At 30.7% G+C, this 12,182-nt stretch overlaps 1 protein-coding gene across 1 annotated transcript; it reads right to left on the reverse strand.

Annotated features, from left to right (window-relative positions):
- Nucleotides 1–3,569: 3,569 nt before the first annotated feature.
- On the reverse strand, nucleotides 3,570–11,498 carry LOC134721781 (peptide methionine sulfoxide reductase-like). The gene is made up of 5 exons (XM_063584995.1): nucleotides 11,382–11,498; nucleotides 9,904–10,067; nucleotides 8,907–9,158; nucleotides 5,398–5,542; nucleotides 3,570–4,720 (listed from the first exon to the last, which is right to left on the reverse strand). The coding sequence occupies exons 3-5, from the start codon at nucleotides 9,038–9,040 to the stop codon at nucleotides 4,649–4,651; spliced, it is 351 nt and encodes a 116-aa protein (XP_063441065.1). The 5' UTR covers nucleotides 9,041–9,158; nucleotides 9,904–10,067; nucleotides 11,382–11,498; the 3' UTR covers nucleotides 3,570–4,648.
- Between the last annotated feature and the right edge of the window lie 684 nt (nucleotides 11,499–12,182).

The following is a 12,182-nucleotide window of genomic DNA, read 5'->3' on the forward strand; positions in this document are numbered from 1 at the left end:
AAGTATTTGAATCCTATTTAGAATTATATATGCATTTAAAAAGTATGTTTCTGTTTAGATTCATATATTGGAAGAGATGTTTCAATCTTCAGTATTTTGTATTCACATGAAAAGTACAAGTTTCTCATTGAATATGTCTCTTTCTTTTCCATAGAGTTGGGAATTTGTTGTTATTTTACTTTTTTCCCCATTTCTCAAAGTTATAAAGGGCAGTAACTCTGAACAAAATAACCCCATCTGCATCCTTTTCTCTTAGATTATGGGTTTAAGTTGCATTAAACTGTTAACTTACATTGCCAATTAATTTCACATAATTATTTTATTCTGTAACTGGTGTTTTATGAGGTAATTCGTTATAATAGCAAAGTGTCTAATATTAATAGGAGAGAGTTTTTGTTTACAAATCTTAAATTGGGGTAATTACAACTTTTTAACAACATTGACCTGTTTCATTCTAGAGGCATTACATAAGGTTGTCTTGTATAAGTAAACCGATGAGTATTTTGACAGCTAGCCTGATTGTATTTAGTGACATTCTTTTATCTTGTTAGAAATTTGATATTCCAAATATGTTGTAAGTGTATAGTGTATTCTTCATTGGTTATTTTTGTTTTTATTTTTTGGAATAAGCCATCATTCCAAATTGTATTTTCATATTCATTTGTATATTTATTTTGTAATTTCTGAGCTCTACTTATTTTTGACTTCTTTACATATTATTGTCTTTTATATAGATATACTATTTTATTGAAAATAAAAATCTCAATTAAGAATTTGGACTTTTTGCATTTAAAGTGAGATTCCATGTGTTGCATACATAACTAGAGGCAGATACAAACAATGATGAACTGACTGACAAGAGTTAATTATATGCCCAAACTTTTTTTTATGGCGGCATGAATATCTCATACCAAAGTCTTCTGAAATGTTTAAGGTAGGTAGAAGATGAAAATTAATTGTATGTGGTTTTAAATGTATAAATAAGGTATAATAGACATTAATGCTATGGAGCTATGTTAAAGACCAAAGAAGTGAAAAAAAAGCACATAGTTGAATCCATTTGGTGATCTTAAGTTACTCACCAAGTGGAGACTTGTTTTATTGGCAAGCATACAAATCTTTTTATTTGTGCCTAATTATGTTACCATTTAATAATTACATCTTTTAACTTACTACTTCAGAATATATTTATTCAAAAAGTGTTTGTTTTTATGCCCCACCTACGATTGTAGAGGGGCATCATGTTTTCTGGTCTGTTTGTCTGTCTTTTCGTTCGTTCGTCCGTATTTCTGTCCATTCATTCGTCCGTCTGTCCTGCTTCAGGGTAAAGTTTTTGGTCAAGGTAGTTTTTGATGAAGTTGAAGTCCAATCAACTTGAAACTTAGTATACATGTTCCCTTTGAAAAGATCATTCTAATTTTAATGCCAAATTAGAAAAATTATTCCAATTTCACGGTCCACTAAACATAGAAAATGATAGTGTGAGTGGGGCATCCGTGTACTGTGTACACATTCTTGTTTTTTATTTCATTTTGACTTTATCTGAAATAGTTTATCACAGAAGTATGAGTAGTGCAAATTTTATGTCAAATATTGTCTTGCAATAGTTTGTGGCTGATAGCACAATGAGAACATTGTGATATAAATATAAATCCAACAAGGTACAAGAACTATATGTCGAGTTGGATGCTAGTTCACAAAGTCACAGTATGGAAGAATTCAGGACTCTGATTCTGAGCTGACTAGTCTTCATTGTTACTCTTCGATGATAATGCTGTGCAGAGAAGTAGCAAGGAAAGCAAGGAAAATGAGAGGGGCATTCAAACTCACAAGTTGAAAATAAACTGACAACTTCATGACTATATAATGTGGGAGTGTGGGACAAAAACCGCTTGCATATAACATTATAAAGTGACATAACTCAAGAACTGTAAAAGTGACACTACCCTTTGTACTAAGTTTTGTGGTAAATACTGTAATGAGCATTGTAGTCATAAAATTAAGTTAGGGCAAACTTAAGTTAGAGAACAGAAATTGTAATGGGGCACAACTCTAGAACAATATATGTGATGCCACAAAAAGTTCAAACTTGATCTGTGTTTTGTGGTAATAAGCATTATGGTATGGGCATCACTCATTGTAGAAGACCATACAGTGACTTATAGCTGTTAATTTCTATGTCTATTTGGTCTTCTGTGTGGAGAGTTGTCTCATTTGCAATCATACCACATCTTCTTATTTTATTGTCGAGCCTTCGACTTTAGTCGAAAAAAGCGAGACTAAGTGATCCTACATTCCGTCGTCTTCAGTGTCGTCGGTGGCGTCAACAAATATTCACTCTGTGGTTAAAGTTTTTGAAATTTTAATAACTTTCTTAAACTATACTGGATTTCTACCAAACTTGGACAGAGGCTTGTTTATGATCATATGATAGTATCCAGAAGTATTTTTTGTAAAAATAAAATTCCATTTTTTCTGTATTTTACTTATAAATAGACTTAGTTTTTTCTGCGGGGAAACATAACATTCACTCTGTGGTTAAAGTTTTTAGAATTTTAATAACTTTCTTAAACTATCCTGGGTTTGTACCAAACTTAGACAGAAGCTTGTTTATGATCATAAGATAGTATCCAGAAGTAAATTTTGTAAAAATATAAATCCATTTTTTCCGTATTTTAATTTTAAATGGACTTAGTTTTTCTGCGGGAAAACATTACATTCACTCTGTGGTTAAAGTTTTTAAAATTTTAATTACTTTCTTAAACTATCTTGGGTGTGTACCAAACTTGGACAGAAGCTTATTTATGATCATAAAATAGTATCCAGAAGTAAATTTTGTAAAAAGATAACTTCATTTTTTCTGTATTTTATTTTTAAATGGACTTAGATTTTCTTTAAGTTAACATTACATACAGTTTGCAGTTAAACTTTTCAAAAACATTCATTAGATTTATAAACTATCCTAGATTTTTACCAAACTTAGACAGAAGCTTCTTACAATCATAAGATGATATCAAGAGGAACATTTTTATTAATTTTTTTCGTCATTTTTGTTGAGCCCGCGATTTACAGCAAAAGTGGGCGAGACACTGGGTTCCGTGGAACCCTTACAAATTTTATTATGTATAAGATTCATAACAAACAAAAATTCAGCAATCTTTTCCATTTGTTAAGTGGCTTATCTCTAGAAAGGTAAAAATGACACTACCAAAGTTCAAACTTGATCGGTGTTTTGTGGTAACATGCATTGTGTACAAGTTGCATAGCTTTTAAAAGAGTAAAACAAAAGTGAAAGAAAGAAGAACGAAAATTCAACAATTGTTCAATTTTGTAAAGGGGAATAACTCTAAAACAGTTTTAAGTAACACCACCAAAATTCTAAATTGATCTATGTTTTGTTGTAAGAAGCATTGTGTGTAAGTGTCATAACTTTTGATTAAGGCAAAATTAAGTAAAAGATAGGAAATCAATTTTGGGACATACAGACAGACAAGGGTAAAACTAAATATCCTATCAACTACGGCGGGGGCATAAAAAGACCAAAAGGAATAAATCAACAGAAAACACTATTATGTGGTAAAAGATTTTATTGATATCACAGATATAGATAATATCACAATGGTATTCAAAATTATAAATTATAAATCAGTCTTAACATCCAATCATAAAATAAATTTGATTTATGATCTTCATAAATGACCAAAATATAACTGTCTAAGATCATGTTATAACAACAGTATATGAATTTAATCAGTTTGATTAAATGACATAATAGAAAAGGATAACAGAAACTTCTAAAAAAAAGTTATCAGTAATAACAGACCACACTGATCCCATCCTCTTTTCAAAAAAAGATGAACAACATATTCCAGATAACCTGAATTTTTAGACACAAAAACTATGACAAAATATGAAATATAGATCCCATCACCAAATAAAATATACAAAAGTTTAATAAAGTAATGGTTTGTTTGCAAAATTTAAGCTTTGTTCAATTTGACTGCCTAGAAATTAGGCAAATTTTCTCCAAGACACATTGTATTTCAGTAATGGATACCCTGTATTTATTTTAATCTTAAGTACATTAAAATTTAATATTTTTGGTTTTTCTTACTTAGCTAAATGTTGGTTTGGTGTTTTCAAGCTTTTCAGTAAAAGTTTACCTATGTTTTTCATACACTATATCTATGATGTAAATTTTTAAATTGTATAAAGAAGTACGATCGTGCATATTTTCTCTCTTATACTGAACAATGGGTTTCGGGTAATTTGCTTATTCAGACTTTAATGAAAACACACAAAGTTTCACTGCAAATCATTCAAAATTCAACAATAAAACAATATAAATCAATGTCACTCTTAAATCAGTTGAATGCCATGTTCTAGATAATAATTAGTTAAACTTAAACTGCAAGTATTCATTTCATTATTAAGTTAATCCAGTCCATTTTTTGGTAATTTTTCATAATCAACAAATTTTAACAAAATCATTCATTAGTTTCTAACATTGCAGTAAATTTCATTGTCATTTATTTATCAAATAAAAAAATAACAAGTATGGGGGAAAAAAACTGTTACATCAATGCTTGCAATTCAATTTAGTGTTACATAGAAGTGTGACTCTAAATCAATGTCTCATTCCATCTGGTTAAAGCTTATTTTTCAGTTTCCTGGACACTAGGGATCGGACTTTGTGTGGAATTTCTAAATCTTCACATTCCTGGAATAAACAAGTTGATTAACATGACAAAGAAGAAAATACATATCAAACTATTTTAATGTAATATCTATTTATTAAACATTGTATATAAAAAGATATTTTCTCTACAACGCTCCAGCACATGAAAAGAAAAAAACATGTTTAATAAACTGTTGACTAAGCTAAGGGGTTAACTTGAAAGTCACATGAATATGGAATTCATTGAGACTGAATTATTCATTTGCAAGTGAATAATTCATCATCGATATTACTTAGCTTTTTTTTTTTTACAAAATTGAACCATACTGGCTGCTAAAAGCAAATTATCATTTCACTATTTAGAATTAGAAATTTTTAGCAGTTTCATATCCATCAGGACATTAGTCAGAACAAAGTCGAAGTTGGTCAGGTCAAGTTTTCTAACTCTTACAAATATTTTTAAAAATTTTGTTTCTTGTATTTATTTATGAAATATTGTCATCTTACTTTGTTCTAAATCTAAAGTCAATCCTTTCAATAATATTTTTTTAGCATTCTCATATCTGAAAGGACAATCATCAGGAAATAATAAGGACAATATTGTAACCCATTTGTATCTCATTAAAAATAATACTCAAGACTGAAAGCAGGACTTTATTTAAGAAAGTGTAAATTGATACTGTACTTGCTATCTAAATGGATTAAAAAAACTTCCTCACCTCTTCAAAAGCTTTGACTGATCCATATCCTCCTAGGTAACCATTTAAACGGGAAGCAATAGGGGAGGTAATTAGCTCTTCATTAGTTAGATTGAGGCAATCTAATATCTCATGATACTTTCTCAATTGGTACTTTTGGTGGTAACTAAAAGAATAAAAGCAAAAATTAAATCACTCTGAAAATAAATTAGTTCAACTACTGTTCAATGTATTTCTAGCCTTCAAACCCTGAGGTAGTGAGTTTTGATCCCGGCACAAATCTTAATTGAAGTATTAGTTTTCCTGTCAAAGGTTGTGGTTCTTCAGCTACCTCAACCATTAAAACTGACTGCAGGGTTGCATTCAATGTTGTAGTGGCTACGTAGTGCTACATAGATTCTGACTATTGAACGTGTAGCTATAGACTAGTTGTTACATAAATATTGATACCAGATATAGCCAATTGAGTTGAAACCAAGTGATAAAATAAAGCAAGTGTTATTCTTTTCCATAAGGCATCTTAAGAATCAATTTGACCAAATAAATTATCACACACATATCTTTTAAGGTGGTACCTAACACTTGAACTGAAATTAATTTGGCTTGTTTAATATTCTTAAAATTTTGACAAAGTATTTACTTTGACCTTTTGACAAAAATATAAAAATTTCAAAAAATTTGAACCAACCATTTAATCAGAAAAATTACACTGGTTATATAGTAGTTTGACAAAAACTTATTTTGATCATTGAGAAGCTTAATATTCCCTTAACAACACAACGTCATTAAAACGTTCTGCTGATTTTACAGAGTTATCTCCCTGTAGTGTTAGGAACCACCTTAAGCTGTAGTATAATACAAATCTATAACAGACTAATCCTTTATCAGATGCTGATCATTATAATGTCTTATATGTTACGATAGGCTTTAACTTCTTAAAATTTGATGACATTTAATTGACTTCTTACATGGGTTGTGCATGTTTGTAAGGTTTAACTTTTAACATCATTGTTGTTGTCTCAAAGGTTCTGTTGATTTATTTTATATTTGTGGGAAACCAATTTTTTTGGTGGATTTTGTGTGTAAAAGAGTTTTAAGCAATTAAAAAAATTAAGAACTAAATTTCTTGTGGCTTGTACGCTGACTTTGGCAAAATCATAACATCAATCATCCCTGAATATTCATTTATTCATCAATCATCCCTGAATATTCATTTATTCATCAATCATCCCTGAATATTCATTTATTCATCAATCACCCCTGAATATTCATTTATTCATCAATCATTCCTAAATATTCATTTATTCATCAATCATCTACACTGGTACCATCAGTTCCACAGTATGTTTTACTGTGAATTTATTATTATTTGTGGGGTATCAATTTTTCGTTGATTTTGTGAGTACAGATAAAACCACAAAGGAGTAGGACTAGGTCTTATAAAGGCTAATTTTGACCTCAAATTTAAGGTTCATCTGACGAAAGACTTTGCACACTTTTTCAACACTTAAGTGTCTATTTCATTTGATTCAATTAGTTTATGTGAAAGATTTTAACTGATAGAGTCATTAATAACGCTCCAATTCAAGCTCAAATATGAACCAGATGCTCCGCAGGGCGTAGCTTTATACGACCGCAGAGGTTGAACCCTGAACGGTTGGGGCAAGTATGGACACAACATTCAAGCTGGATTCCACTCTAAATTTGGATTGTGATTAAATAGTTGACACAGCATAGGTTTCTGACACAGAATGAATGTATTCAAATGAACTTAAAATTTTTGTTTTCTCTTAGAGCAATTCACTATGCTGTTGAATATTAATCCTCTCAAAAAAATGTTTGAAGAAATTTTCTTTTTATTTATGAAATTTCAAATGAGAAAAATTGAACCCAATTTTTTATTCACATCCCCCTTTCCCTTATTCCAAAACTAATTTCAATTAAAATATTCTAATGGAGTTTGCAACAATTACTACTCATTTAAATACATCATAAAATATTAAGATGTAAAAAAACTGCTTGTTATCACTGAATGGTAAAGATTATTTAAATTTACCAGTTGGTAGTAAAAAGTGAATATACATTGTATATTGTATATAACAAAGATTTAAGTTGATTCTGGACAAAGAAAGATAACTCCAATTAAAAAAAATTCTTGCAGATATTTCTTGCTTACTATACTGGACAAAGAAAGATAACTCTTAATTAAAAAAAAATTTGCTATTTCACAATATTGTGAAATTAGATATTTCTTGCCATTGCACAATACTGTGCAATTGAAAAGACTTGCTATTGCACAATACTTAATATAATAATTTTAGATCCTGATTTGGACCAACTTGAAAACTGGGCCCATAATCAAAAATCTAAGTACATGTTTAATCCCAACCTTTCTTTTGTGGTCATAAACCTTGTGTCAAAATTTCATAGATTTCTATTAACTTAAACTAAAGTTATAGTGCGAAAACCAAGAAAATGCTTATTTGGGCCCTTTTTGGCCCCTAATTCCTAAATGTTGAGACCAAAACTCCCAAAATCAATACCAGCCTTCCTTTTATGGTCATAAACCTTGTGCTAAAATTTCATAGATTTCTATTCAATTTTACTAAAGTTAGAGTGCGAAAACTAAAAGTATTCGGACGACGACGACGACGACGACGACGACGCCAACGTGATAGCAATATATGACGAAATTTTTTTCAAAATTTGCGGTCGTATAAAAATCTATCAAAAACGAAAGTGGCCGCATTTGTGTTCATCTTCAACCTTTATTTATGTTATGTAATATCATCAAATACAACTTACATTTCCATATTAAGAATGAACACAAATGAGGCCACTTTCATATCAGAAGCCTTCTAAAATTTAAAATGCTAAAATTGTGAAGATTTCAGTAATTAACCCTTTCCTCTATGGATTTTTTTTTTAACATACTTGATTCGCATAGGATTTTTTCATTTAAATAAAAATCATCAGGTTTAAAGTATTTATGCATTGTGAAAACGAATATTTCATCAATGAAATTCAAATCAGATATTCTCATGAATATTCTTTATATATTGGATACAATGTTTTTTAAGTCTGTTGCAGACATTTTGTTGTCAAAGCGTTTCAACTGAGGTACTAAACAGGGGTTGTTATTATGGAGTAAAAAAGCATCATTATGGAGGAAAGGGTTAAGCAATACTTAATGATGCAAGTACCCGATATATGTGCATTTTTTTGTCGAAAACAACCCATATTTATTTAGATGAAACATTCTACTTTCCAATAGATAACTTACATGACTTAAAGTTTACATTTTAACAATTTTGAAAACTGCTATATTTTGGGGCCAAAAAGAGGTCTTACCAGACCTTCTCCTTTAAATGTTCAATAAATTACACATCTTCTAAAAGGTTGTATGCAGACCTTGGCCAAACCACAAAATCAAATAACCACAAAAATGCAATGTTTGCTCAATCCAAGGAAATTGGTGCCCACAACAATAAATGAATCCACAGTATGTATATGTTGTAAGTATATCTTACTCTTCTGCATCATAAAAGGTATCAGCTTTCTTTATCTGAGTAACTATTGGTCGTACCATTTCCTTCTGCTGCTCGCTCTTTGATTCTTCTGCTTCTAATTTCTGTTTAGTGTTATGATAAAAGATGGCTGACATGTACTGGGTTCCGTGAGATGAGGTTGGATTGTGAAATGACCAAAATTTCTTCAGCAGGTCACCATAGCTTATCTTATTGGGATCATACTCTAAACTGATACTCTCTGTATGATCTCCACTGCAAAATACTTGACAGTTGAAATCAGTTCATTACAATTTGAATGCAGTATATATAAAATTTTACATTTCTAGCATAATGTTCTCCCTTTCTTACCTACATGAATACCATTCATTCATTTACATGACTTTATAACCTTACCAATCTAAATTAAATAATCTTACAATTAAAACCTATTAATCATTTCTGTAAAACATGTAAAATTAAATGATAAAATATAAGAACATGCAACTTTTTTTTCAGAGTAGAACTTATTCCTATTTTCCCCATAAACTGTAAACCACACTAATTTTGGCGTGCAATTTTTTTTAGAGTATAAAACTATCGTGAATATATAAATTGTCTTGAATATGAAAAATTGGATTTTTGCTTACTTTACTATGTAAAGTAATTAAATCGCTGCGATATCAGCTAGAATAGGCTGAACGCCAAATAAAGTATTTGCAAACATAAGTTGGTTTACAGCATGTTTCATGAAATTTTAATGAACAGATTAGAATATATTTGTTGTTATCTATACAAAGGTACATATTGTTTCGAGAATAAACCAAAAACTTAATATATAAAATTTAAAATTTAACACTCATTTGTTGAAACCATGTGATAAAATAAAGCAAGTGTTATTCTTTTTCGATCTAAAGAATCAATTTGACAAAATAAATTATTTCACACATATCTTTTAAGCTGTAATTTAATACAAATCTATAACAGACCAATCCTTTATCAGATCAATATAATGTCTTACATGTTTCGATAGGTAGCATTCTTGGTGGCTCCACCTGTGAATCCCACTTTGGTTCTGACCACACCAGGCAGACATCCAAACTGGGCCTCAGGGAACCAGAATCAGCTCAGGGCAAAAGTTGCCTTACATAACCGCCCTTCTTCTAGTGGCATAGTGAAGATACTCTACAAATATATAACATTTATATTCTCTAAATAAATCTTTTATGCCATTGTGATTGAGGACTGGTGAAGAATAATGCTAAAACACTTTAAAATAATGGTGTTTTATCCAAGTATCACTCTTCAAAAGATTATCTATTGTCATATATTTTAATGATTTGTTTGGTCAATTGTGACACTTGGTGTTGTCAGTTGATGGTAGATTTTTTTTATCTAACCCATAGATAAGATAGTTAACATTGTCTCCGCATCTAGTACTGTCTAGAAACACAACTTTCACCTTTAATTTACTGTTCATTTAGTGGCAGTCAGTTTTTTACTTACGAAAGAAGACAGAGTACCTGGAGAGAAGCACCCGACCTTTGGTAAGGAAATGATATCATACATGTTATAGATGGTCCAAGTTCAAATGATAGATGTTCTAAGTTGACTTTGAGGCAGCCAATGTTGACAAATTGTATGTTCAAATTGTCTCCAGCTCAATTTATACCAACAATCAAGATTTTCATTAACCAATTTACAGTACTGCCAAGTTTTCATGAAAAATTGGCAGGAGATTTGAACAAAATTATAAAGATCAGAGAAAAACAAAACATCATGGGAAAATGAGTGAGCTCAATGAGCATATCCAAACCATAATCACCTCTATTTATTTTGTTACTAACAGCTCCCCCTTATGTTATGGTAATTATGGCGATCAAAGTGAGTGAATTTGGAGTCCCATTTGGGGGCTCTGATCCCGGACCGCACTTACTGTTATGTCAGATTCCTGTATCCCCCTTATATTATGTATGTAAGCATTTTTTTTGTAATTTCGCATGTCCCGCTAGATTTCATTTCCTGTTTTCACGGCACAATAATTTGTATTTCATGTGTCATGCTTACTAACAATCAACAATCCTGCATCACGCTAGGACCCTATAAATCAACTTCCGAAGCATGGTTGTCGGCTCTCTGGACATTCCCGAAGTCCTGCGTTTAACAGATTGCCGAGTTTATGAGCCTCAGTCCTTGCATGGAAGATGCCTATAAATGTGACCCACTGAATTATTACAACTGGCTTATCCAGGTTGTCTTGATACGGAATAGTCATATTCTTTTTTTGCCTATCTTTATATCTGTTTTACTATAAATTGCAGTTTTATAATAAAAATCTAATTGTTGTCATTTGGGTTTTTTGTTGTTTTTTGATGTGATACTGTTGACACTGTTCATGTGTTTATAATGAAAGTGCTGGACTGTTTCAGTTATTATTTGACCTAAAGAAAAAAGTTTCCATAATTATGAAATATAAAAATAGATAAAGTGAGGGTCTACCTGTTATACCCTTTGGGATATTGTGGTTTAATATGTATAAACTGTAACTTTTAGATGTCAAATTTCAGTTTAATCTGTTAATAATTCTAAATTTTAAGGAAAATAGTAAATTTAAAAACCAGGAACCAGTTCTCAACAAAAATAGCCTAAATTAATGAAATATTATTATTTTTTACAGTTTAGTTTAAAGACATCATACCTCTAAAGTTAATATTGAATTGCTTGTATTGTAATATAAACTCTTAGATTATATCTGTATCTGTATTGTTAGTCGAGAAAACTCTTGAAAATTATTTTTTGCAATTCATGGTTTAAGAAGAGTCGGATATAAAATCATGAAGTTATACTTTCCCCTACGGCAAGATGGATGCCTGCTGAGTCCAGGCACTGGCCGGAATTTGAAAACTACAAACAGCAGAGTAACCTATATTTTGTACCCTTTGAAATCTTTTTGACATTATGAACATAAAAAAACTGATTATCAGAATGCCTACTTCAAGCGTAAATCCCTGTAACATGTTGAAATGAACAATTTTTTTCTGTCGACTGTCGTGACCTCAGTGACACATTCACTTGTTTCTGTTCATGGGAAGGTAGACTATATTTACTTTATTACCCTTTTATGTAAAATTATATTTCCTTTTTACCCATGAAGGATGTTCTAAAAAAAGGAAGTTTCTACATATGAAAGTGCTTGTGTTCAGTGAATAATTTCTGGTCAAACATGTCAAATCAGCACCCGGTACATAGTTAAATTGAATTTCAAGTTTGTTCGCCCCAGTACCTGTTCTTATCTTCTTC

This window comes from Mytilus trossulus, chromosome 6, assembly GCF_036588685.1.
Source record: "Mytilus trossulus isolate FHL-02 chromosome 6, PNRI_Mtr1.1.1.hap1, whole genome shotgun sequence".
Classification (NCBI taxonomy): Eukaryota; Metazoa; Mollusca; class Bivalvia; order Mytilida; family Mytilidae; genus Mytilus; species Mytilus trossulus.

Excerpts from the sequence above, each read along its gene's own strand:
- LOC134721781 (XM_063584995.1), bottom strand. The coding sequence starts at position 9,040 with ATGTCAGCCATCTTTTATCATAACACTAAACAGAAATTAGAAGCAGAA. Across the intron at positions 5,543-8,906 it reads ACCTTTTATGATGCAGAAGA|TTACCACCAAAAGTACCAAT; the intron begins GTAAGATATACT and ends TTATTCTTTTAG. Across the intron at positions 4,721-5,397 it reads CAGTCAAAGCTTTTGAAGAG|GAATGTGAAGATTTAGAAAT; the intron begins GTGAGGAAGTTT and ends TGTTTATTCCAG.